General features: G+C 33.5%; 1 protein-coding gene and 1 long non-coding RNA gene across 3 annotated transcripts; both read right to left on the bottom strand.

Annotated features, from left to right (window-relative positions):
• Positions 1–7,118: 7,118 nt before the first annotated feature.
• On the bottom strand, positions 7,119–9,619 carry LOC112012262 (large ribosomal subunit protein P2z). The gene is made up of 4 exons (XM_024044644.2): positions 9,521–9,619; positions 9,329–9,440; positions 8,055–8,287; positions 7,119–7,360 (listed from the first exon to the last, which is right to left on the bottom strand). The coding sequence occupies exons 2-4, from the start codon at positions 9,414–9,416 to the stop codon at positions 7,334–7,336; spliced, it is 348 nt and encodes a 115-aa protein (XP_023900412.2). The 5' UTR covers positions 9,417–9,440; positions 9,521–9,619; the 3' UTR covers positions 7,119–7,333.
• A 9,688-nt stretch (positions 9,620–19,307) lies between these two features.
• On the bottom strand, positions 19,308–23,179 carry LOC112012184 (uncharacterized). 2 transcript variants are annotated; one of them, XR_010630264.1, is made up of 3 exons: positions 23,043–23,179; positions 22,130–22,200; positions 19,308–20,036 (listed from the first exon to the last, which is right to left on the bottom strand). It is a non-coding gene; the product is annotated as an uncharacterized LOC112012184 (long non-coding RNA). The 2 variants fall into 2 exon arrangements; XR_002882943.2 differs by having other exon boundaries at positions 19,308–20,026; positions 23,043–23,177.
• Positions 23,180–23,710: the final 531 nt, after the last annotated feature.

Below are 23,710 nucleotides of genomic sequence, written 5' to 3' on the forward strand. Positions count from 1 at the left end.
AAGTTTCGATGTTAGCACTTTATTTAAGAGTCAATACATCTTCTCATAAATAATTAAACCACAATAAACTTCTAATTTCACAAATATCTTTAGACATCCTGAAATCCCAAAATCTCATTTTCTTCTTATCCTAAAATCTCATTGTCTTCTTAGGGTAAGGAAGCACTCAAGCTCCACTCCGTCACACACGCCACTATTAAAATATCCATCTTGATCCTGAAAAAAGCACCCCCATTCAAGATATCTATATGCCAATAACACCTCATGAGTAAATCCCATTACTACCGCCTATTCATGGCCAAAAACAACATTAAAGGACCTACATCAACATGCCCATAAAGCACAACAATTCGCAATAGCTTCGTCCAAACATTAAATTCCATTATTGCCATTAATAACTACTTCTCTTATCTCATTTACTTCCGAATCCAAAAACCCCGCAAACCCGGTTCATTCCACCACACCACAATTTGTTTCTACCTCACATGTTACACAAATTTTAACCTTTCTCAATACTTAAATTTTAACCTTTCTCAATACTTAACATCCACGTGTGTACTGTTGTTGGTCGGTAAGGAACTTTCAACCTTGTCTAGGTTGACAATGAACACATAGAACAGTGGCAGAATTAGAAATTTATTTCTGGGAGTCCAAACATAAAATTAGACAACTAATTTTTTTTTTTTTTTTTATTGCACTTCTTTCTTTGGAAATTTCTTGCTCTTCAGTCTTCTTGTGGGTCTTTGGACCTTACTTCTTATTGGGCTTTCTTCCTCATGGGCCTTTGGGTATAGATTTGCAAAAATGGGCATCAACAAATATGAACATTAAATTCTAAGAATTAGTCCACTTTTATCGATGATGTAATACATATGGCTCACATTCTGCAATGTCAAATTTTTTTTTTATTTAAAAAATTGAATCTTTTCATTAGAATTAGAAAACAATTAATTCTTAAATCATTTGGTAATTTAAATCGGTCGAGAAGTTTTTATTTTGTATGACTATATGGTTGACATCGGTCATATCTATTGTTAACTACATTTGCAAAGTTAAAATTTAGTAATTAAACATAAATATATATATATATATTTTTATAAATAAAAAAATAAAGAATTTTTACAAAGGACTTGCAATCAAAATGAATAGCGTAACTACTGTGCAATTTTGACGTGATGGTCATTTCAAAGTATATGTTCTTGTGCGGGCGGGGGCAATAGTCGGGGTTCAAGTCTCCACCACTGCTCTATGTGTTCACTGCCAACCTAGCCATGTTCACTGCCAACCTAACCGGGTTTGAAAGTTCCTTACCGACCAACAACATTAACACACAAACATGGTAACTCCATTTTTTATTTTATAAAACTGATACACATGTGGATGTTAAGAATTGAGAAAAATTAGAAATTGTGTAATATGTAGGTAAAAAAAAAAAAAAAAATTAGTTGTCTAATTTTATGTTTGGACTCCCAGAAATAAATTTCTAATTCTGCCACTGTTCTATGTGTTCATTGTCAGCCTAGACAAGGTTGAAAGTTCCTTACCGACCAACATCAGTACACACGTGGATGTTAAGTATTGAGAAAGGTTAAAATTTGTGTAACATGTGAGGTAGAAACAAATTGTGGTGTGGTGGAATGAACCGGGTTTTCGGGGTTTTTGGATTCGGAAGTAAATGAGATAAGAGAAGTAAAGTAGTTATTAATGGTAATAATGGAATTTAATGTTTGGACGAAGCTATTGCGAATTGTTGTGCTTTATGGGCATGTTGATGTAGGTCCTTTAATGTTGTTTTTGGCCATGAATAGGCGGTAGTAATGGGATTTACTCATGAGGTGTTATTGGCATATAGATATCTTGAATGGGGGTGCTTTTTTCAGGATCAAGATGGATATTTTAATAGTGGCGTGTGTGACGGAGTGGAGCTTGAGTGCTTCCTTACCCTAAGAAGACAATGAGATTTTAGGATAAGAAGAAAATGAGATTTTGGGATTTCAGGATGTCTAAAGATATTTGTGAAATTAGAAGTTTATTGTGGTTTAATTATTTATGAGAAGATGTATTGACTCTTAAATAAAGTGCTAACATCGAAACTTTTTATTGGATGATGTAAACTATATCTTTTACATCTCATATTTATCAAATTCAGACTCTAATACTNATGAGGAGCTAGCCATAGATGAAAGAGGACCCAGGGGGAAGGGGAAACCTGCACTTAGAAAGAAAGAGTCACCCAAAGAGAGGGACCCAAGAAAAGAAAAGACCCAAGTGAAAAAAACAACCTACAACAGGAGAGTAGTAAGAAATTAAGGGAAAAAAAAAAAAAAAAAAAAAAAAAAACGAAGAGAAAGAAAAAGAAGAGAGAAAATGTGGTAGGAATAAGGGCATGCATCAATAGACCATCTTTTCCCTCCCTCTTAGCAAACCCACTCTTTGAAGTCTCCAAAAGTAATAGCTAACAGCCATTTGGGCCTATTCTCCAAAATGGACAACTTTTATGGTAAGAGCCTATGACAAGGTTGTTCAAGTTGGAGTTTGGGTTCCTTCTTGGTTTACTTATTCTATGGGCAAATTCAATACTTAATTTTGATTGCAAATATATTTGATTTCTTTCATTATAACTTTTATCTGCTGTATTTAGTCATCTTACTGTAGCACGTTTTTTATCAAGTCTGCTGCATCAGTTGTCCTGTTGTGGTGTCTTTACTTATTGTACTAGTTATTCTGCTGTAGTACCTTTTTATTATATTTACCGTGTTAATTATTATACAAGCTAAACCTTTCCTGTCAAAGCTTTCTTCTTTATTTGTTATTACGTGTTTTACTGTTGACATAAACTAATCATTATTCTGTCGTAAGTATATGTATACATATATCTTTATTTACGAACATGTGTACATATTTGAGAATATGCTAACCCATTTAAACTAACATTTGTTTGATGGATATTTTCTTTGGGTTTTAGATTTGTTTGTGTGTAGGAAGTATTTCTACAGTAAAAAATAAAGAGTAGTCATTTACTCGACAGAAGGCTTTAAAGCACAGCAGGCAGCTTTAAAGCATAACATGAAGCTTTATTACATAGTAGACAGCTTCATTGCATAAGCAGAAAGTTTTACTACATGGCAGACGGTTTTACTACACGGCAGAAAGTTTTGCTGCACAGCAGAAAAGTCAATCCTGCAGCAGAAACTAGAGAAAAGTCTTCTACGGCAGAAACAGAGGATAAACCCACTTTGCTGCATCTCTCCTTGGACTTGGACTCAACATTTGCGTACAAGCCGGACCAAATTGAGTTGCAGTTGGATCGGTCTCAATTCCCTTACTCAGAATATTTGGGCCTAGTACCGCAGGAGGCAGCCCAGCCCAATATAACAAAAAGGCCTACCACAATATTTTTAAAAAAAACCTAATTATTCCATGATTAACAATCACTTCTTTTAATACATTAGATAATTTAAAATTTAAAAAAAAAAAAATTGTGTGGACTTTTACCCTTGAACGTGTAACATAGTACAAAGTTTTTTTTACGTCCTTTTTTTTTATTCATATTTTTTGGGTTTTTTCCAACTGAAATTTTTTTTTATTAAAATAGTTCCATTTATTTGGGACTTTTTTTTTTTTTTATAGATATTTGCGACTTCTGTTATCACAACATATATCATTCTTATATTTTCTTGTTAGCATTTCTCTTTAACAATTAAGTATTGTGTTGTATAGTGAATAGACGTGCATTTACTATACTTAAATGCTGTGGACATATTGTCGGACACAATTCTTAATCAACATTGCCTAAACTAATCTCCATCGCTGTCTTGTAACGATTATAGTCGACAAATATTGTTGTCAAAGTTGTTACACTCATATCTTACTCATGACACATTGGATAAGTAATTTGTTGATAAAAGATGGTATAGCTCAAGCATTGCCTGAATAGGGTGTTATTTTGGGGGTATTTTCTTAAAATCACACAATCTGAGAGCTATTGATAAAATCTTACATGTAATTAAGGAATCTTGTGGTATTTTTGAAGTAATCCATAAATTTTATAAGAGATGAAACCAAGGTTCAGCTTTATGATTCCTTTGATTCTATTTGTTTTGACCAAGGAAATTTATTTCTACATTCTAAACAATAAATTTCAGAGTCCATAGATCCATATTCAATTATTCATCTTCATTTTCATTATGAAAACACTTTATTTCACTTTCCATCATGGAGTGCTGAAATATTTGGTTTTTTGTTTTCACGAAATACATTCACTGATTCACACCTTATATGAAGCATCATCACCAAAAATAACAAAATGTCTATTAGACTATTATCACCTAAGAGTCTCAACGTTAATTGAATCGCACACATCATAATAAACCAAATTTAACCCACTGTGCTTTTTAGTAAAGGATTTATGAGATGACGCATGATGCTGTTTGTAGGAATAATTATATCTAGCAAATAAGTTTTTCAACAAAAAATTAATCTAAATACGCATTTAGTCTAAATCAAGATAGGGCAAATAATGAAAATTAGGAACTGTGCTTTGACTTGAACATGAAAAATACATTCTTTGTGTTATATAACTGACCAAAATTGTGGGTTTGGCAAGAGCAGATGAAGTTCAAAGAAAGCTATTTGTTAAAGCTAAACTAAAATGGTGCGCAAGTGAATATTTATCCATCCTATACCTAGGTTTAAGAGCTATGTTTTTATGGGGTATAAAGGTCATGTGGTCTTTCAACTATGGTGAAAAACCATAGGATGGATAAATATTCACCTGCGCACCATTCAGATTTTATTTTTTATTTTTTATTTTTTCTGTTATAATTTTTTTTCCTGTGCTTTGTGGAGTACCAAGATGTTGGTATATGCTATTTTTCAAGTTTGTGTGCTCTCTCTCAATTTTTGTTTATGCTATCTACTTCATAGTAATGAATTTATGAGGGTATTGTGATTATTCTTTTAGCTACTGCATAATAAGGCTTGAATTCTTGGGTTTTTGATACATTGCAGTAATGCTTGGTATAGTCCTGTCCTGTGTTGGGTTCTTTAATAATAATAAATATCTCATTCATTAAAAAATAAAAAATAAAATAACATGGTGAGAAGATGGCAATTCTTAAGAGTCAAATTTTTTTTTTCCTTACAAGTAGAAAATCAAATATATTCAAAGATAAGTTAATATAAACAGGATAAGTAGGGTTTTGTCATGAATTATATTGATGGACAAAACTTAGTACAATTTTATGTGTAGTATATTATGTTTCTCAATTATATTCAAACACATGTATGCAACTTACCAATAACACATAAAATATTATCTTTATCAAAGAAAATTAAATCTAGTCATGTGTGTTCAACTGTTCATTGATAAGGCTGTTTGAAATTCTGGGTGTACTTTTTGAAATTGCTATAACGAGTAGAGAGAGTGAATCACATTGGTGATTCAGAAGCAGTTAAGAACAACCTTAAAAGGTATAATCTCTCGCAGACCATTTTGTTGCATATCATAGATGTTAAAATGTTCAGCTTCTAACTTAAAACAGCTATGCTTTGAGCTTGAACAATAGTCACTTTGAGTTTGATCTCCTCTGTCTAAACTGCCCTTTTGCAAAAGCTCTATGGGTGGGGTCAGACCTGAGTGTCAAAACAGAAGCTTTGCAACCTGCAACATACTCCATTGGATAGCCACTTGGCTGAAGCAAATGAAGTTGTCAACCCATGCTTTGAAACAATCATGGTAGTGACCTCGTGGACCATATGGACCAGCAGGAACCAGCTGCTCTCTCCATTGCATAGCCACTTGGCTGAAGCAAGTGAAGTCATTAAGCGAAGTCAACCCATGCTTTGAAACAATCATGGTAGTGACCTCATAGACCATATGGACCTGCAAGAACCAGATGCTCTTTGAAGGTAAAGTCACTCATCTTACAGAAGCTCTAATGTCTAATGTCTACTGAAAAAAAACCAGATTCCTACAAACTGTAGTCTTTATCCTTGCAGCAGGACAGAGGAGAAGGGAAATGAAATGAGGCAGCATAGCATTCCAGTTAAAGAAGAAACAAGTCAGAAAAATCATGGAAGGCTGCCAAACCAGACGAGTCCACAGCAAAATCTAGGCCACACTCTTAAGCTAGCAATACAAAAAGGTAGCTTCCAAGCAAAGGGACAAGACTATCAAAGAGCAGTGATCCTATCAAAGTAAAAACAAGTCCAAACTCGCTTGGACAAGTATACAATGCTAAATGAAGTTTTGAAACAATAGAAGGAAGAAGGATACAAATTTGTAAGCTTTGTTGTAGAACCTTAGATCGTGGGACATTCAAATCTATCTCCATAAAATATTTCTATTGAGGCATTAAAAAAATATAACGATTAGGAATTCAAACCACAACCAGAAGTATTGCACGGGATTATGAAATTGTGACAAGCAATTTCTCTGGGACAGTTTTCCACCAAACTATCTCGAAGGTGAACTTTATCCAGCTGTGTCCATTATTAAGCAAAACATATGACAATCATGAGACTACAAGTGCAGTTTCTTTGGGAATCTGACTATAGCATTCCACAACAAACATAGAGTTTTGCATGACATCATCCTCATTTGGAAACAATATCATATCTGACTTCACTAAGCTCCGCACCTTCACTTATACCACTTCATGGTCAGTGTCACCACCAGCACCTCCCTATGGCCACTGTCAGCAGCACTTTCTAGAACAGTGGCCACCGCATACATATATAGCACCATTTACCACAGTGGTTCACTAAATTCCTGTTGCAACTGCCAGCTTGTAGTTTGCAATTGCTGCCCCCGACAACCCATCTACTGGCAGCCCTTTAAATTGTATACTATTACTTATTTTTAAGTATCAACAGTTACTGGCATGATTTCATTGTAACATAAGTGTATGGTGGATTTCATTGGCATTTTATTGCTGCAAAAATTTAAGCACTGTTTCACTCATTAGTTAACTTAAGTATTAACTCATGTCTCAGAAATACTTCCCCGGGCTAAATTATCAAAATAATCAGTACTCAAAACTTCAGCCATCCAAGATCAGAAGTCTCAAGTATCAACATCCAACGAGTATGCGAAATTAGTAGACCATGCCAGCATCTCAAGGAACATCGCAAATTGAAAAGACAAAAATCCATACAAAAAATTTTAACACAGAATACTAAGTTAATCCGTAAGATTTAGCATGGTTATCGATCTCCGTGTCTTAAATGGGAAACAACCAAAAATGACAGCCTGTAGAGACAAACTCTTAAGTTCTACAAAGTCCTGAATTGGAGAAATCTTGAAACAAAAGTAACTTGATATCCTAATTCCTCAATCAAAGAGACTGAAGCCCATATCCTGCCAAAAGTGGAACAAAAGAAAAGTAGTCAGATTAAAATGGGATTAAATTATATACGCCTGCTTGCTTTTTTTCTTTGGTAAGTACCAAAAAATAAAAAAAGCCATTAGGGTAAAGGTAACATCTCTAAAGAAACAAAGTTCATGCCCCTATGTGAAATAGTCTAGTCTAAAGAGAGGACATGGATTTGTCACCCATTCCCACTGGTCCCCATAGAGTCTACTGGGATCCCATGGTGCAAAAGCAAGAAAGAAAGGGGCCAGACTGGTGTTGCCCCACTACCTAAAGTTACCACTTTGAATTTTGTCTCATTTGGCCACACAATCTAATTTCAACCATATTCTTGATGCTCTGATTTGACCAATTTTAGCCCTTGAATTTGAATTTAGCATGTTGTCTAATGTTAATACCTAAATGTGGCACCACAGCTACGCATGGCTCCTAAAATTGATATCATGTATATGTAAGGATACACTTGAACAAAAAATGCTAAGCACAAAAATAAATATCATAATTGGAATATATGTAATCCCCTAGTCCCTAAAAGAAAATACTTGCAAAATAATTATATGAATTGAGAGGTTTGGAAAATTTATTTTGATGGGAAGGGAAGAAGAAACCAGATCCAACAAGTAAATTTAGAAGGGTATGTTAATTAATCAAGGTTATTAAATTTTGTTGTAGAATGCTTACATCATCTGATTCCTCTTTCTCTTCCACCTTTTCCTCTTTCTTTGCCTCAGCTGCAGCAGGAGCAGCAGCTGCACCACCACCACCCCCTGTTGCGGCAACCGCAACAGCACCACCACCACCAGAAGGCACAGATGCCAATTTCTCTCTTCCAGATGCAATAAGCTCAGTTATATCTTTACCCTTGACTTCAGACAAGAGAAGCTCAATTTTATCATCATCAACTTCAGCTCCAACTGCAGATTAAGAAAAAAATTATATCAATAATATACTAATCATTATTACCAGAAAACTTTAGTTTGGTTTTATTTCCAAAAATATATTAGTTAAAATGATGGCATGATAACATCAACCAAGAATCCAGATTATTTCATATTTTAAAAAGGGAAAAGCAAACAAAAGCATGAACAATTCCACTTTCACAATTAGAATTGAGTTTGCTACTTGAACCAAAGGAAACAAAAAGCATAACATTCAGATAATTATGAGAATTTTATTCTGATATGAATTGCAACAAGTCAATCTTAACGCATTAAACAACAGAAATTGTTGAAACAAAAATAACATATCCATCTTCTAATCAAATGTAGAAGCAGCGAGTCTCTCCTTTAATGTTCTTTCTGTACAAAATACAACATATGTGCAAGTCTTCATTTGTCCACATATGGAGGAACTAATACAACCACCCCCAAATTATTTAAATTCTTCCACTTGTTGCCCAAAACATTAGGCCACAAGCACCAGTCTGAAAGACATTTCAGACAGACCCCTCTTTAAGTAAAAAAAAAAAAAAATTATAAGATATACAATCAACTTAAGAACAAGCCTTATAGACTCAACCCACTTACAATCACTTCTTACCTTTTTCCTCATTATATTATGATGCTCACAAATGAACTGTAAATCATCCAACCCATCTCCCATATTAAAACACATTAACAACTGCCCCAAAAGCTAAATTACAGACAACATAGAAGGGTACCAATTCAAATCTAGCCAAAACCAAACACAAATCCCGTGTCTGACGAAACATTTATATAGGAAAAATAAAAAACTTATTAAGGCTATACATTGGTTGCAATACATGAAACTTGTCTGACCAATTTTTCATCCAACTTATAAGGAAGCAAATGATACAATCATCTAAAACCCATTTGAAAGAAAGACAAAACATTTAACAAACAAAAAAAAAATTACAAAAGTGAAGAATTTGAAATTTCAGAAATGCAACTGGGTGAAACCAGATGAACCCATTTGAAAGGAGGAAAGAGTAGTACCGGATCCAAGAATGTCCTTCAAGTTCTCAGCTGAAGGGCTGGTGTTCCCTCCCAAAACAGCCAACAAATATGCTGCTATAACCTTCATTTTTTCTTCTTCTTCTTCTTCTTCCTGCAAAAAACCAATAACAAACCCATTTGGATTAGGCTTAAACTTTAAGCTTTAGATGCACAGAGAGAGAGCTAGAGAACCTCTGAGGTGCTGTGAATCTGAGACAAGGAGGAAATACGCGTCACCAAGCTAGAGCTGCAGGGTCGTTAGGGTTTTACAGATCATTTTATAGCGCTAGGGTTGATGGTTTTTTTTTTTTAATTAATAATTCTATGTATGGGCTTTAAGCCCAGTGGGAATAATGAATAGAACTATATGGGTATTGGGCTTCAAAGCCCAACAAGGTACAAAACGTTTATTACATCATGTTATTGGGCTGCTAAACATATTAACCAATAAAGGAATCGGTTTTAGAGTCACTTCCTTTACTTGATCACAACTGGGAATTAATCGTGTTTTTCATTCTAGGTTTATTATTATCATTTTAATACTACTTTTTTTGAGATCCATAAGTTTGACAGCAGTCCATTAATAAATTGTAGTTATCTTTGACATTAACGAGTTTTACTTTTAGGTAACACTAAGTTTTTTTTTTTTTTTTTTTTAGAAAGTTTTAACCTATAACGTCCACTCATGAATATAACTCTTTATCATCAAACCAAGACACCAATTAGTTTTTGGTATAAATGGGAATTTAATCTCAAATCTCTTATTCAACTATCAGAGATTTTACCAGTTAAGTTAATTGGAACCCACTAGATAACACTAAATTTAAAATGGTGTGATTCAAAAAATAATAATAATAATAAAATAAAATAGTGTGTGTGAGACTCCTGATCAAGAACCCAAGCATAATTCTCTCCAAAAAAAAAAAAAAGAATTTACGCTTGGTGTTTCTATGTGTCAAGAGGGTAATGCACGATTCTTAAGCTTGAGTTCTTTCTCTTTTCTTTTCTTTTTTCTTTTTCTTTTTTTTTTTGGGAACCTTTAGAGCTAGTTTATTTGCTCATTTACATAAAAATAATAAAAATAAAAATAAAAACATTTTATATATCACTTTTGTTTGTTTCAACGATAATGTTTTCTAAAAATTGTGTCATTTTCCAAAAGTATTCTCAATAACACTATCACTTTCATGTTTGGTAATAACTTTAAATGAATTGAAAAATAATTTCCTAGCTTCCTTTTATTAGTTTACTGTGAGATTGAATTATTTTCCACAAACATTCTTGGATACCATATGAGGTGTGCATTGTTTTCCAAAGATGCTAGTAACAGTGGGAGGCATGCACTATTGTCAGTTGCAATAACAATGTACTAGATGATAGAACCTATGTCGATATCGTATTTTGCCCTACTATAAATTTCGATAGAAGTTTTAGCCAAAAATGAAGGATTTCATGGTTTAATGGTTAAACCTCATTTTGTGTTCATTTTATCAAATTCTATGCAGTTGACTGAATTTCATTGAACTTCAATTGAAATCTAACCATGTGATTGGGTTAATTTTGGTACTAATTATAAGATCATGAAATTCCTTTAATTTGGTTGGTTATGGACAAAAACTGCACTTGATTTGAATGAGAAGTCACTAATTAAAAGAATTTACCCAATTTGCATTTTAATTGTGAAAAAAGCACATAATTTACTTGCTATATATCAGTTTTGGAGGGTCTTTCTTAGAACCTATTGTGACAAGAGGATTGGGTAACAAGATTTACTTGTCAATTACCCAAGACAAGAAAAACATATACTACTCTCTCAACATTGGCAAGTATCATTCCATATTTGATGATTATTCTACCAAAAACATTCATAATGTACAGGAACTGATAAATTGCTATTGGATTCAAGATAGGCCAACATGACTTTAAACAAAGAGTTTGAATGGTGATTATGAGAATTCCCCTCTCTCTCTCTCTCTCCCTCTCTCTCTCTCTCTCTCTCTCTCTCTCTCTCTCTCTCTCTCTCTCTCTCTCTCTCTCTCATTTTGAGAGAAGAGAATGATGTGGGATTAGAGAGAATGGATTAGAGAAGATGATGTTAATTAGAGAGATTTTAATTTGAGAAGATATAAGAAGAGATTATGTTAACACCCAATTTTCCAACTCGTATTTAACCTTATATGGAGGGTAAAAGGGTAATTTTACCTTGGAATTATGCATCTTGATTTTGGTCATTAGATCCTTAATTTCATTTCACCAAAATGATCTTGATGTTGTAACGATTAAATCGACTGATCATAAGCTCTAATCGAATTATTAGATTAAAAGTTATCATCAAATCAAGTTTTAATAGTTGAGATGCACTATCACAAATTAAGTCCGACTATATGTGATTATGAATAATTGATTCCAATTGGTTATAATTATAATAAATTTGAGATTAATGACGTGTCATAATTTGATTGACTAGGATTACATTTTATGGTAAGGTTGCACACAATTAATTAGATAGTTAGACATTAATTATTCAATGAGTAATTTGTGCAGTTATCTTTTAATTATGGTAAATTTGGAACTAATTAAGTCTGAAATGGAGTGATTGGAGTTTATTAATGTTAATTGGAAACTAATTTGGGACCTATTAATGTTAATTGTGCTAAAAAAAATTTCTAACAAATGACCTCTACTCACTATGTTATTGATATCTCTCTGAATATTTTAAATCTATGAATGAGGTTAATTTTCTCAAATACTAGACATCCGGGGCTTTAATTTAAGCATAAGAATGAGACAATTTCGATTAAAATTGAGTAAGATATGATTTTTTTTAATTTGGCTCTATAGGCTGTTACAGTAGCTACGGGAAAACCAAATTTTGCTTGCTTCTCACCTATTAATGCACTTGGTTTCCCAAATGCTAAAATAAGGTCTAGGTTCGTGATTTTTTGTCAACTTTCATTAAATGACATTCTATTCATATTTTCTCCACCACTACTATATAAACCCTCCTCTCCTCCATTCCAAAAAACAAAAAACTCCTTATCTTCTCCTCTCTTGAGTTCTAGTGAAGTAGAGTAGTCTTGTCATATCTTGGTCTTTCTAAGACTCAAGGTATTGAGTGAGACTTACTCTCTCTCTCCTAACTCTTCTTTTCCTCCACCCGAACAATAACATATTTGATCTACCTTTCCTGACGAACTCCTCACTATCACTGTTCATACTGGATCATAAGAATGAATTAGTGTTTTCAAAGACTACTGCTAGGGATACCATCTCCTTCTATTACAAGTTTTTAAACAAAATGATGTGCTAGTTTATGTGTTAATAACCTTTGACAATTATTAAAAAAAAAAAACATATCACATTACAATCAATTAAAAAGCAATATACCATCAACACAATAACATCATAAACAAACCAAAAGAAGAACACAAATTTGGATGGAAGGTTTAGGTAATTAAGTCTTGTTAGTGTTAATCCTATCTTGTTTAGTTGATTGGCTTTTTTTTTTTTAACACAATAATGAAAATTTTCAATATCATATGACCATATAACAATTAAATTATTAAATAACTATGTTACCCTCTATGTGGCAATTTGTTTTGGAAACTCTATAGGCTTGTGACCCTTAAGTGGGCGACAAGACCATTCTTATTGAGATACCTAAAGGCTCATTTGGGCTTTGATTTGCTTGTACCTATTGTTGTGGCCCAAAAATTCATGAACATTTTAGTATAAAAATCTTCTTTTTTTTTTAAACAAAAAAATTCATGTATATTCTAGCATAAAAGTTCTCTCTCTCTCTCTCTCTCTCTCTCTCTCTATATATATATATATATATTTTTTTTTTTTTTCTGTTTTACATACTTGCTTTTCAAATTATAAAATATCAACCTTGTGTGTGCAATATAAGATAAATATAGTGGGGAAACTTTTTTGGTAGTTAATATAACATATTGAGACACACTTTAACCTAAAACGCATAATCCCAATAAGTATGAACTCTACTATGTTGTATTATCCACTCATTCTCCTTATCATTATTCAATGTAAGACTTTACTCACACTTGTATACCTAAATTAGCAAGGACATCCATGCATCCATTAGCCTCTTTATAGAAATGACTAAGCTTGTTTTATTCACATTCCCATTAGACACATACACTCATCTATAATAAGTCTAAAAAAAGTTTTAATGGTTTTTCTTGATTTAATAATATCAATAGTGGTAAGAGAATCAAGTTCAATTTCTAGGCAAGTAGTACCCATCTTTGAGNAAAACGCATAATCCCAATAAGTATGAACTCTACTATGTTGTATTATCCACTCATTCTCCTTATCATTATTCAATGTAAGACTTTACTCACACTTGTATACCTAACATTAGCAAGGACATCCATGCATCCATTAGCCTCTTTATAGAAATGACTAAGCTTGTTTTATTCACATTCCCATTAGACACATACACTCATCTATAATAAGTCTAAAAAAAGTTTTAATGGTTTTTCTTGATTTAATAATATCAATAGTGGTAAGAGAATCAAGTTCAATTTCTAGGCAAGTAGTACCCATCTTTGAGAGCCCTCAACTCAAGCTTGAAGGTTGATTGTCACACCATTGCTCATGAAGACACTTTTAACCACATATCTCCGTCATCTCTTAGGTACCCTTTTCTCCCACTATTATTCCTTATAGAGAGAAGACAATTTTTTTTTCCTGGGGAATTGTTGAACCTAACCAAAATTTCTTAATTTCATTTTTTATTTTATTTTATAATTCAATAATTACAAGAAGAGAGGGAATTTGAACAGTAAGCGTCTCTCATGCGCGACACACACACACACACATAAAACCATTTCATTGTTTACATTCATAAAAAAAGGGGAAAAATGCCCATACACCCCTTGAACTTTGGACTAGTGGCCAAGACATCCCTTGAACTATTATATTGACCAATTTACTTTCAAAACTATACATACTGCCAAATCAGTACTCCAGTTAGTCTAATGTTGAAACACTAATATAATGGGCATGTGAGATGCACATGTTCCTTAAAAAACAAATTCAATCATCCGATAGAAAGAAGAGAGAATAAAGACCTAGGCTTGACTGGTAGAGAGAGAGAGAGAGAGAACTAGAGCCACCATAGAGTTTCTCCTCACTGTCTCACCACCTTTGTCCTATCATTGCCTTGGTGGTTCTTGTTGGGGATGTTATACAAAGTAATAATTGAATAACAAGGTTAATACAAAAGATAAACAGAAAATAAATAACTAAGGGCACTATATCGTTTTCTTTAGACAATATTTGCCCCCCACACTATTGTTGCTAAAGGGTTATCGCAAATTTGTCCCCAGGATACAATCAAGATGTTGGGTTCTACAGATAGCAATTTTGGAGAATGACCACAGTATTTTTTATGTTTCTCTCAAACTTACTATTTCTTGTGTTTATCTCAAACTTACTATTTTAAGTGAATATAAGCCTTTATTTATACCCATAGGGTTATGTTTCATCAAAAGGCATGTATGGAGAGTTAAAATGTTTTATAAAACTGTTAACAAAGCTTGAAACCTCTTCAACCTTTTGAACAGTCACCAAAAATTCTGCAAAAATTCCAGAAAATTTTGATTTTTGAATTTTCATTTATAAAATTCCAGAACTTGAGTTTTTATTTTATGAAATCGTATTCTACAAACTCAAATATCATTATTACAACCTATCCTTGTATATACCTATATATACAACAGTTCTGCTGCACCTTTCAATAGCCACCACCTGGTATAATTCCACAAAGAACTCTGTGTTATGGGTATAATAGCCACCACTTGGAATTTCTTATTTGGTTTATAAAAAAAATGATGTTTTGTAGGGATGGTGTGCTTCTTTTGTTACTTAGTTTTATTTTTTTAATGAAGGTTCTCAAAAAAAAAAAAAACTATAGATTTTGTTCAAATCTCTGAATAAGAGAAATCATTTTGGTAACTAAAAGAACTTGGGTTAAAACAACAGGGAAGGAAAAAAGAAAAGCAACACTAGTACATTTCAATCTAACTCTCTATAATCAATTATAAATCTTGAGAGAGAGAGAGAGACAATACTTCATGGCCATGACTACCATGGCCAAGCCCTAAAGAACTCACCCACCAAATGCGGTGGTCTTCTCCTCTTCCTCTCTATCTTCTTTTTCTTAATTTCTTTTGTTCAAAGCTCTTTCTTTTTGGTCAGTGTGTTTCGAGATTTGTGTTTCAAATGTGGGATTTTTATTGGATGTGGCCAAACGGTATTTGTGTTTTGATTTGGGGTTTGTGGTATGTTTTGAGTGGATATTTTCAGAGGTTGGGTTTTGAGGATATTTCGAAGTGAGTTTACTAGGTTGTGTGGCCGTGTGTATATGTCATGTGTTCATGTATGAATGTGAATCTGAGCATGTGTAAACAAAATGTGTTCAAGCATAGGCATGTATGAGCAAAACTGACCGAAAGGTATGAGCTTTTATGTTAAAAAATGCATGCTTGTGTGAATAAAAATGCATGATTGTGTGAATAAAAATGAAGTGTACATGTTCTATTTATTTGTGTGTACAAATCTAGATATTTGAACATTAGCATGCTAAATAAATGGGGGTAATAAATGCTACCCATTTTTAGTTTGAACTTGTTGCTATTTTTCCTTCCATTTTTGCTTTTTCCTTGAGTCTAGCTTCTGAGTTGTGCTCTATTAATAGCTGAAAAAGGAACAACTTTAGATTAGACCTTCAGCTTGAAATAGAAAAGTGACAAGAGAAAGTGGGAACAAAGTGAGGAAATTTTGTTGGGTTTTCTCTGCTTCTTTTTTTACCTGCTCTGCCTTGTATCCTCACTCATTTCCTTTCCTTTTGCTTCTAGCCTGCTTTGTTATTGTTGGTTATTTGTTGATGTTTTGTTGGTTGTTGAGGGTGAATGGGAAAAGGAGTTATCTTTGCTCGGTTTCTCAATTCAATAAGAAAAGGTAGGAATTTTTATGGAGTTTTGGAGGTTGTATGGATGTGGCTTCGGATTTTTGAAGGAAAGGAGGGTGCTTTCTTATACTTTTGGGTTTAAAAAAAGTTTACCATGAAGGAGAAGCTCGAAAAAAGGTTGGTTCTTTTTTTTTTCTTTTTCTTTTTTTGTGCTTTTGGTTTTGTTTTGGAGAGTAGAATGGCTGCTATTTTGTGTTGGTGGAAATGGGAAAAGGGTGAGATTTTGATGGGTGTTTTCTATGGAGTTTGCACTGAAAGCTAGGTAAAGGGTTGTGTGTGGCTACGTGTATAAGCAATGAGTTGCAGGGGTTGAAATGAGGGAATGTAGGGAGGGTTTTAAGAGGGGTTGTCTGTTTATGGATATGAGTGGACAAAATGAAGGAATTTTGTAGTAATTTTCAAATCAGGCAGGAAGATTGTTTTTTGGTGTTTAATGAGGTAGCCAAAGGCTATATGTTAGCCTTAGGAAGTGCAGAGACGAAGGTTCAAAATGAAAATCAATAGAAAATGGAATAGTCAAGTCGGGTGGGGGAAACATTCTTTGGGTTTATGCCTCCCAAGATGGGGTTGATGATTGTTCTCCCTTTGTGAGCATGAGAAATAGACCTATTTATATGGGGTCTCCTAGGGTTCAAGGCTACACAACACTTAGACTATGTGTTGGTGGGTGGATTTTGGGTAGAGTGGAAACAACAACAACAACACAAAAAAAAAAAAATTTTTTTTTTTTTTTTTTTTTTGAAGAAGTGGAAATATATGAGAGAAAATGATTGGGAGGGTTGTTTGGTTAGGTGAAGGAGAGGGAGAGAACAAAAGTAGAGTCGATCGTTTTATGGGAGAAATTACAATGTCCTTATAGTGGACTAGGTCACTATCCACCATTCCACTAGAAGACTCTCATTTGTTTAAAATTACTTGGTCAATTTTACTCTTCTTTTTTTAAAAATCGTATTTAGCAATTTTAAACAAATGGAAGTCTTTTAGTGGAAAAATAGATAAGTGACGTGGTCTACCATAACTATATAATTTCTGAATGGGAGAAAATAGGACTGAAAATAGGGTGTAAAACTTTGGACTAAAATACCCTCCCTTAGAGCACTAGTACTAGGGACTGTAAGCCCCCAAAATGGTATTTTATACCATCAACCAACAAATACAATACTTTATCAAATATGAACTAAATTTATTTATTTTAACTAGTAGATGAGTTGGTAAAAAAAAAAAAAGAACAAAACAAACAAAAATAATAGAGGGTTAGAATTTAATTGTATTGTTATTAATCTAAAGTTAAAGTTTTCAATTTTGACCTGGTGTATGTTTTGTTAACTAAATTAAATTGTGTAGAGAGAAGAAAATTTTGATGTATTTATTTATTGAAAACATGTTGGGTAATGGGTTAGGTTGCTATAATCGCAACGTTTACACAATAAAACTCCTTTTAAAGAAAAAATAAATAAAGGCTTTAATAGATGTTTAGGGTAATTTTATGCAGAAAAATGAAGGCGTAAATGCACTTTTAGTCCCTAGGTTTTGACTTTTTTCCATTTTAGTCCCTACATTTTATTTTTTCCACTTTTAGTCCCTAAAATCAATTTACGCCTTTTATTTTAGTCTTTCAGGCCCCATTCCGTCACCAATTAACAGGGAAACTGACGGAATCAATAAAATAATAATAAAAATTTACTGTAGCACTTACGCGTCAGCATATAAATTTAAAAAATTAATTTATTAATTTTAACTAAAATAAAAAATAAAAATAGAATTAAAAATCGAAATTCAAACTTTGCCCAGAATAAAAACATGCGTTCTTTTGTTAAGCATGTTCTTCCCAGCAACCCTTGCCTAGAAATTTAAAAAATCAATATTTTTGTTTCCCAACTAACCTTGCCCAGCAAACACAGCCAGACTCTCTCTTCTCTCATGGCTGAAAATCCAAGCACGAAGGTCCAATCCATCTTCTCTCATGGCTGAAATTCCAAGCACAAAGATTGGATCCCTCTCTCGCTTCTCTCATCTCAAACCCAAGCTCTCTCTCTTCTTTCTTGGCCGATCTATGTTATGACTGAAAGCCCACGGCCTTCATCTTCTCAAAATCCATGGTTGAAGACCCATGGCGGAAACCCCATGGTTGAAGACCCATGGTTGAAACCTTGACCAAAATCTCATCTTCTCTCTCTCTAAACCTAGATCGGTAGTGGCTGACAGAAATCTCATATCATCTTCTCTAAATCCATGGCTGAAGACCCATGGCCGAAATCCCATGGTTGAAGACCCATGGCCGAAACCCACCTTGGCCAAAATCTCATCTTCCCTCTCTCTAAACCCAGATCGGTAGTGGAGCCTAATGTCATGATGGTCACCGTGGTTTGATCTATGTGGTGGCGTTTGAGATTGGCGTGATGGCTTTTGAGATCGTACGTTTGGTTCGGGTTTGATTCTCACTGTGACTGTGACTGTAGTGTTTGGCCGTGGGTGTGGTTTTGGTGATGGGTTTTTGGCCGTGGATGGTGATGGGTTTTTGTTCTGTGTTTGGGGTTTGGTGTATTATAAATATGAGGATCTACTTATTTGTTTGGGAGAGGGAAAATAGTATAAATGAGGATCTGCTTATTTCTGGGCAAGGTTTGCTGGAAAGAACATGCTTAACAGAAGAACACGTGTTTTTATTCTGGGCAAGGTTTGAATTTTGATTTTTAATTCTGTTTTTATTTTTTTTTATTTAGTTAAAATTAATAAATTAATTTTTAAAATTTATATGCTGACGCGTAAGTGCTACAGTAAATTTTTATTATTATTTTATTGATTCCGTCAGTTTCCCTGTTAATTGGTGACGGAATGGGGCCTGAAGGACTAAAATAAAAGGCGTAAATTGGTTTTAGGGACTAAAAGTGAAAAAAATATAATATAGAGACTAAAATGAAAAAAAGTCAAAACCTAGGGACTAAAAGTGCATTTACGCCAAAAATGAAACCATTAATCCCGTATAGTGTAACTAATAGTTTTTTATTTGGAAATTTGGAAATACTAATACGGCACAGTTTTTTGGATTTCAAAACTTTTTCAATTTGCAAACTTGGTTAAACGGCACCGTTTTTACTTTGGAAGCTACAGAGGGTATAAAAAAATTTTGGTTACTCAAAACCCTAAGATCCCTAAAACCATTCCTCATTACCCTAAAATCCCTAAAAACTATTCCTCATTCTCGAGGTGCGGTCCAGTCCACAGTTCCATTCTCCGTTCACCGTTCACCGAGTTTGCCACGGTTTGCTGTTGAGAGGTAACAGATAACCGTATTCCACTGTACCATTTCTGTTCCTTTTTGCAGTATCTACTATTCATTTCTTTGTTTTTTTACTAACAGTGATGAAAGTTCATTTCTGTTGATTATATGAGTTCATTTATAGCAGATTTATACTAAATTATATGAGATTATTTATGTTAATTATAATTACATATAATCCATTTTATTTATGTTAATTATGACTAAATCATTATTATTACATGATCTAAACTAATCTCAATGCCCATTATTTTGTTGATTTCTATTGTTTCAGAATGGCCCCCAAGGTCGCTGGATTGACTGCTAGGAAGAACAAAAAGGGCCTTAGGAGTGCTGCGACATCCGGCGATTACGAATGCCGTCACTGCCACCAGAAATTCAATGCTGATGGATACTCCGAATTCCATGCTCATCAGAATGCCTGCCAAAAGCTGGTAAGTATAAGTTCAGTAAAAAATTGGATTATTATTATTTTTGATAGCGTGTGATCGAAAAAGTATGTTGAAATATGTATAAAGTTGTTTAAAATGTGTGGAAATGTGTTAGAACTTAGCTACCAAACAGCCCCTAAGATTATGGCTTTGGGAATAGCAGCATACCTAGCATAATTTATCTGTTTTTTGAGCCAAATTTGAGTGTTCTCACCTGAGCAATTTTCACATGCGTTCCCCCCAATCTGTCCCGATTGTCCCACCCATCCACCACTCTCCGCCGCTCCACCCATCAAATCCCTTCCCTCTCTGTCTCCAGGATGATCATTAGGAATGATCATTAGGAATTTTGAGACGTTCCAAGTTCCAACATAAGCAATCCAACCCCTAAACATAAGCCACCAAACCCCAGTTTACCAACCTCCTAAACCATCAGTGCCAATTCACAAGCCACCAACCCCAATTTCTAAACCTCCAACTCTACCTCCCAAAGTAGAGAAACCACCAGTGTATAAGCCACCAACCCCAGTTCAGGCACCTCCTAAGGTAGAGAAGCCACCCACTAGTCTACTGCCCAAAGTAGAAACTCCAGCACCACCAAAACACTTACCATCACCACCTTATGGTCACTATCCAGGACACCCTCCAGTGGAGAAAGGTCAAGATCCTCACAAGACACCCTGCAAGATTCTACCCCCTCCAACACCATACAAGAAGCCACCTTCTTCTGCCTAGAAGCCTTCATTATCCATCCATTACATCTGAGTTTAGGGTGAATGTGGATAGATTAATCACTAGAAATAAGAGCATAGCAGAAATCACTATGCTTCCTTGTGTGTCATGTTCTATGCGTTGATCATTATGAATGAGCTTACTCGTGTAATTAGTTATTGCATTGTTGCTTTCTGTTTGTAAAATCCTTGATATTCATGAAAGACGCAGCCCACATTTACATAACTCGAGTTACGTCGCATCGAATCCCTTCCCTCTCTGTTAGTTTGAGTTTTATGTTGGGGGCATGACAAAGAATGTTTACTTCATTTTACTAGAATTCCATCCCTTTATGAAATTGAAAGGAATGGATTCAAGTTTCAAAACAGGACCACATAGCCATCTCATCTCATCTCATATATATATATATATATATATATATATATATAATTTTTGTATTTTTAGGTGGAGGCAGCGCGTAGGGAGGCAGCACGCAGGGAGGCGGAGCGTAGGGAGGCACTCAACTGAGGAAGGGAGCATGCACATGCTGGTGTTCTTTGTGGTGCTACTTATGTGTTCTTTGAGATGTTACTCAGTTTGTTATATCTAGTATTTGATGGTGTTCTCGTGACTTGGTTTAGATTCTATAGTTTGTGATGTGACTTGGTTTAGATCCAATAGTTTGTGATGTGACTTGGTTTATATCTGCTATTTGATGGTGTTATTGTAACATTCTAGTTTTGTCCTACATCATTCTCTCTCTCTAAAATGTAGGTTTTTAAGTTTTTATCCAAGAGTATATGGTGACATTAAAAGAATGCATACTGACCGTTTGGTTTGGCAAAAGTAAAAAAAATATTGATTGAGAATGTTTTTATTTCTTATCCTAATAAGTGGAACTCACAAAAATTTTGAGAGTATTGCATATTATTTCTAAGTTATTCTATGATCATAATTTGTTTTTATTTCTTTTCTTAATAAGTGGAACTCACAAAAGGAGTTTTGCATATAATTTCTAAGTTATTCTATGATCAAAAATTTTATCTTATTCTTTCCGGTAATTATAACTTTCAAATTGATCTACCTTTTTTTCCCCTACTCACAAACCAATGAAATTCAAACACAAGAAAATTTAAAAAAAAAAAGTGCATGCAATTATTCTTATCACTTTTTCTCTTTCTCAAGTTCTAGCTTTTATCTCTCTATTAAAGCAGTATAGTTTTTCTTTACACAATTTTTTGGGGTTGTGAAAGTGTATGTTAATAAAGTGTTATAATTTAACATGAAAATGTTCCTATTGATTTACAAAATATAAATAAAATAAAATAAAAAAATCAAGCATTCTTGTAAAAAGAAGATAAAGATTGGTTTTGTGTGAATACCTTTGGGATCTCCGGCTCTAGAATGAGCTGTGGCATTTGGCTGATCCAAGTTACAAAAGAAGCAAGTAGACCTATAGATTCATCATTTAAAAACCATCAGAAAATTTGTGATAGAGCGGCCAATAGCAAAGATTTTAACTTTAGAGGACTTTGACTTTTCCTTGAGACCCATTAATTACAGATGGTGAAGGAAATTTAAGATGCAGTATGGAACATTATCAAAAGCATATAGTTCAATTCAAAGAAATTAGGACTTTTTAAAGATGTTCTAATCTTTGTAACCGGCGTCAAAAGCATATAGTTCAATTCAAAGAAATTAAAAGACCATAAACAGAACAAATAAAATGAAATAAAATAAAATAAAAAGCTTTAGAGATGGAGAAAAATACAGATCCAAATGTAAAAATACAGATCCAAATGTAAAAATACAGATCCAAGTTACAAAAGAACCAAGTAGACCTATTGATTCATCATTTAAAAACCATCAGAAAAGTTAAGATAGAGCTTCCTTGAATAATAGTTAAATTCAAAGAAATTAAAAGACTATAAACAGAACACATAAAATAAAAACAATAAAATAAAAAATAAAAATAAAAATAAAAAAAGCTTTAGAGATGGAGAAAAATACAGATCCAAATGTAAAATAGAAATTTTTTTTCAGAATTATCAAAACAGTTTTGAATAAAAACATTCTCATCTTGATTTGAGTCTTTGTATAAATTCTACTTATAATTTAAAACTTTTTTTTGAGAATAATTTAAATATTGAAAATTAATCTAAAATTATCGGAAAAAAAAAACCATTAATATGGTATTACTTCATGAAATTTCATTCAGAATCAAAAAGAAAAGAACTTTAATAGCAAATTAGATTAACTCAACCCAAATTGATCTAAAATATAGAAAATACATACCTTTCACAGGATCATCCACAGAAAAAGAAAAAAAAAATCCAGCATGATGAAATTTCCGAAGAAGGAATTTTTTGTTTTCTGTTTTTGTTATAGAAGTTTGATGAAGATGGGGACTGGGAGGCAGAGAGATGCAGGATTACGTTATATATAGGCAGGAAAATCCTAGGGTTTGTTTCACTTTAAGTTGTAAAATTACATTTATGTTTTTTTTTTAGTTGTTCACTTTGTAATATATAGGGGTATTTTAGACTTATAAGTAAAGCTAAAGTCAATTTTACTTCTGACGGAACAAGTTAACTTGTTTTGTTTCAACTACTTAGATCTCATCTCAAAGTACACGCGTCTCAACAAAAAAAGAAAAAAAGTTCACGCGTGACGCTTTTACTTTTCTATTTCTATTACCTTGCTTGGTTATTTCGCGTTTGACAAATTTAAGGAGAGCTGAGTTGGCTTTGTTTGTTATGCGTAGGTGGTTTACACTTCTATCCTTCAAATTTTTTAATTTGAACCGTTAGAGAGCATAGCTCTTTTGGTCTTTTGGCCCTGTGTTATTTGATCCTATCTCTTTGTTTCTTTTTTGTCAACCAACTACTCTGTTGATGGACACGAATACAGGACACGCGTTTCAGGGATGATTCACAAGATATTGCATGAAAATTGGAGTTTTG

Source organism: Quercus suber, unplaced genomic scaffold (genome assembly GCF_002906115.3).
Source record: "Quercus suber isolate HL8 unplaced genomic scaffold, Cork oak 2.0 scaffold_145, whole genome shotgun sequence".
NCBI lineage: Eukaryota > Viridiplantae > Streptophyta > Magnoliopsida > Fagales > Fagaceae > Quercus > Quercus suber.

Bases quoted from the DNA above. Each gene is read 5' to 3' on its own strand.
- LOC112012262 (XM_024044644.2), bottom strand. From the start codon at position 9,416: ATGAAGGTTATAGCAGCATATTTGTTGGCTGTTTTGGGAGGGAACACC. The intron at 8,288-9,328 runs GTACTACTCTTT...CTTAATCTGCAG, and splicing joins GAAGGACATTCTTGGATCCG to TTGGAGCTGAAGTTGATGAT. The intron at 7,361-8,054 runs GTAAGCATTCTA...CACTTTTGGCAG, and splicing joins AGAAAGAGGAATCAGATGAT to GATATGGGCTTCAGTCTCTT.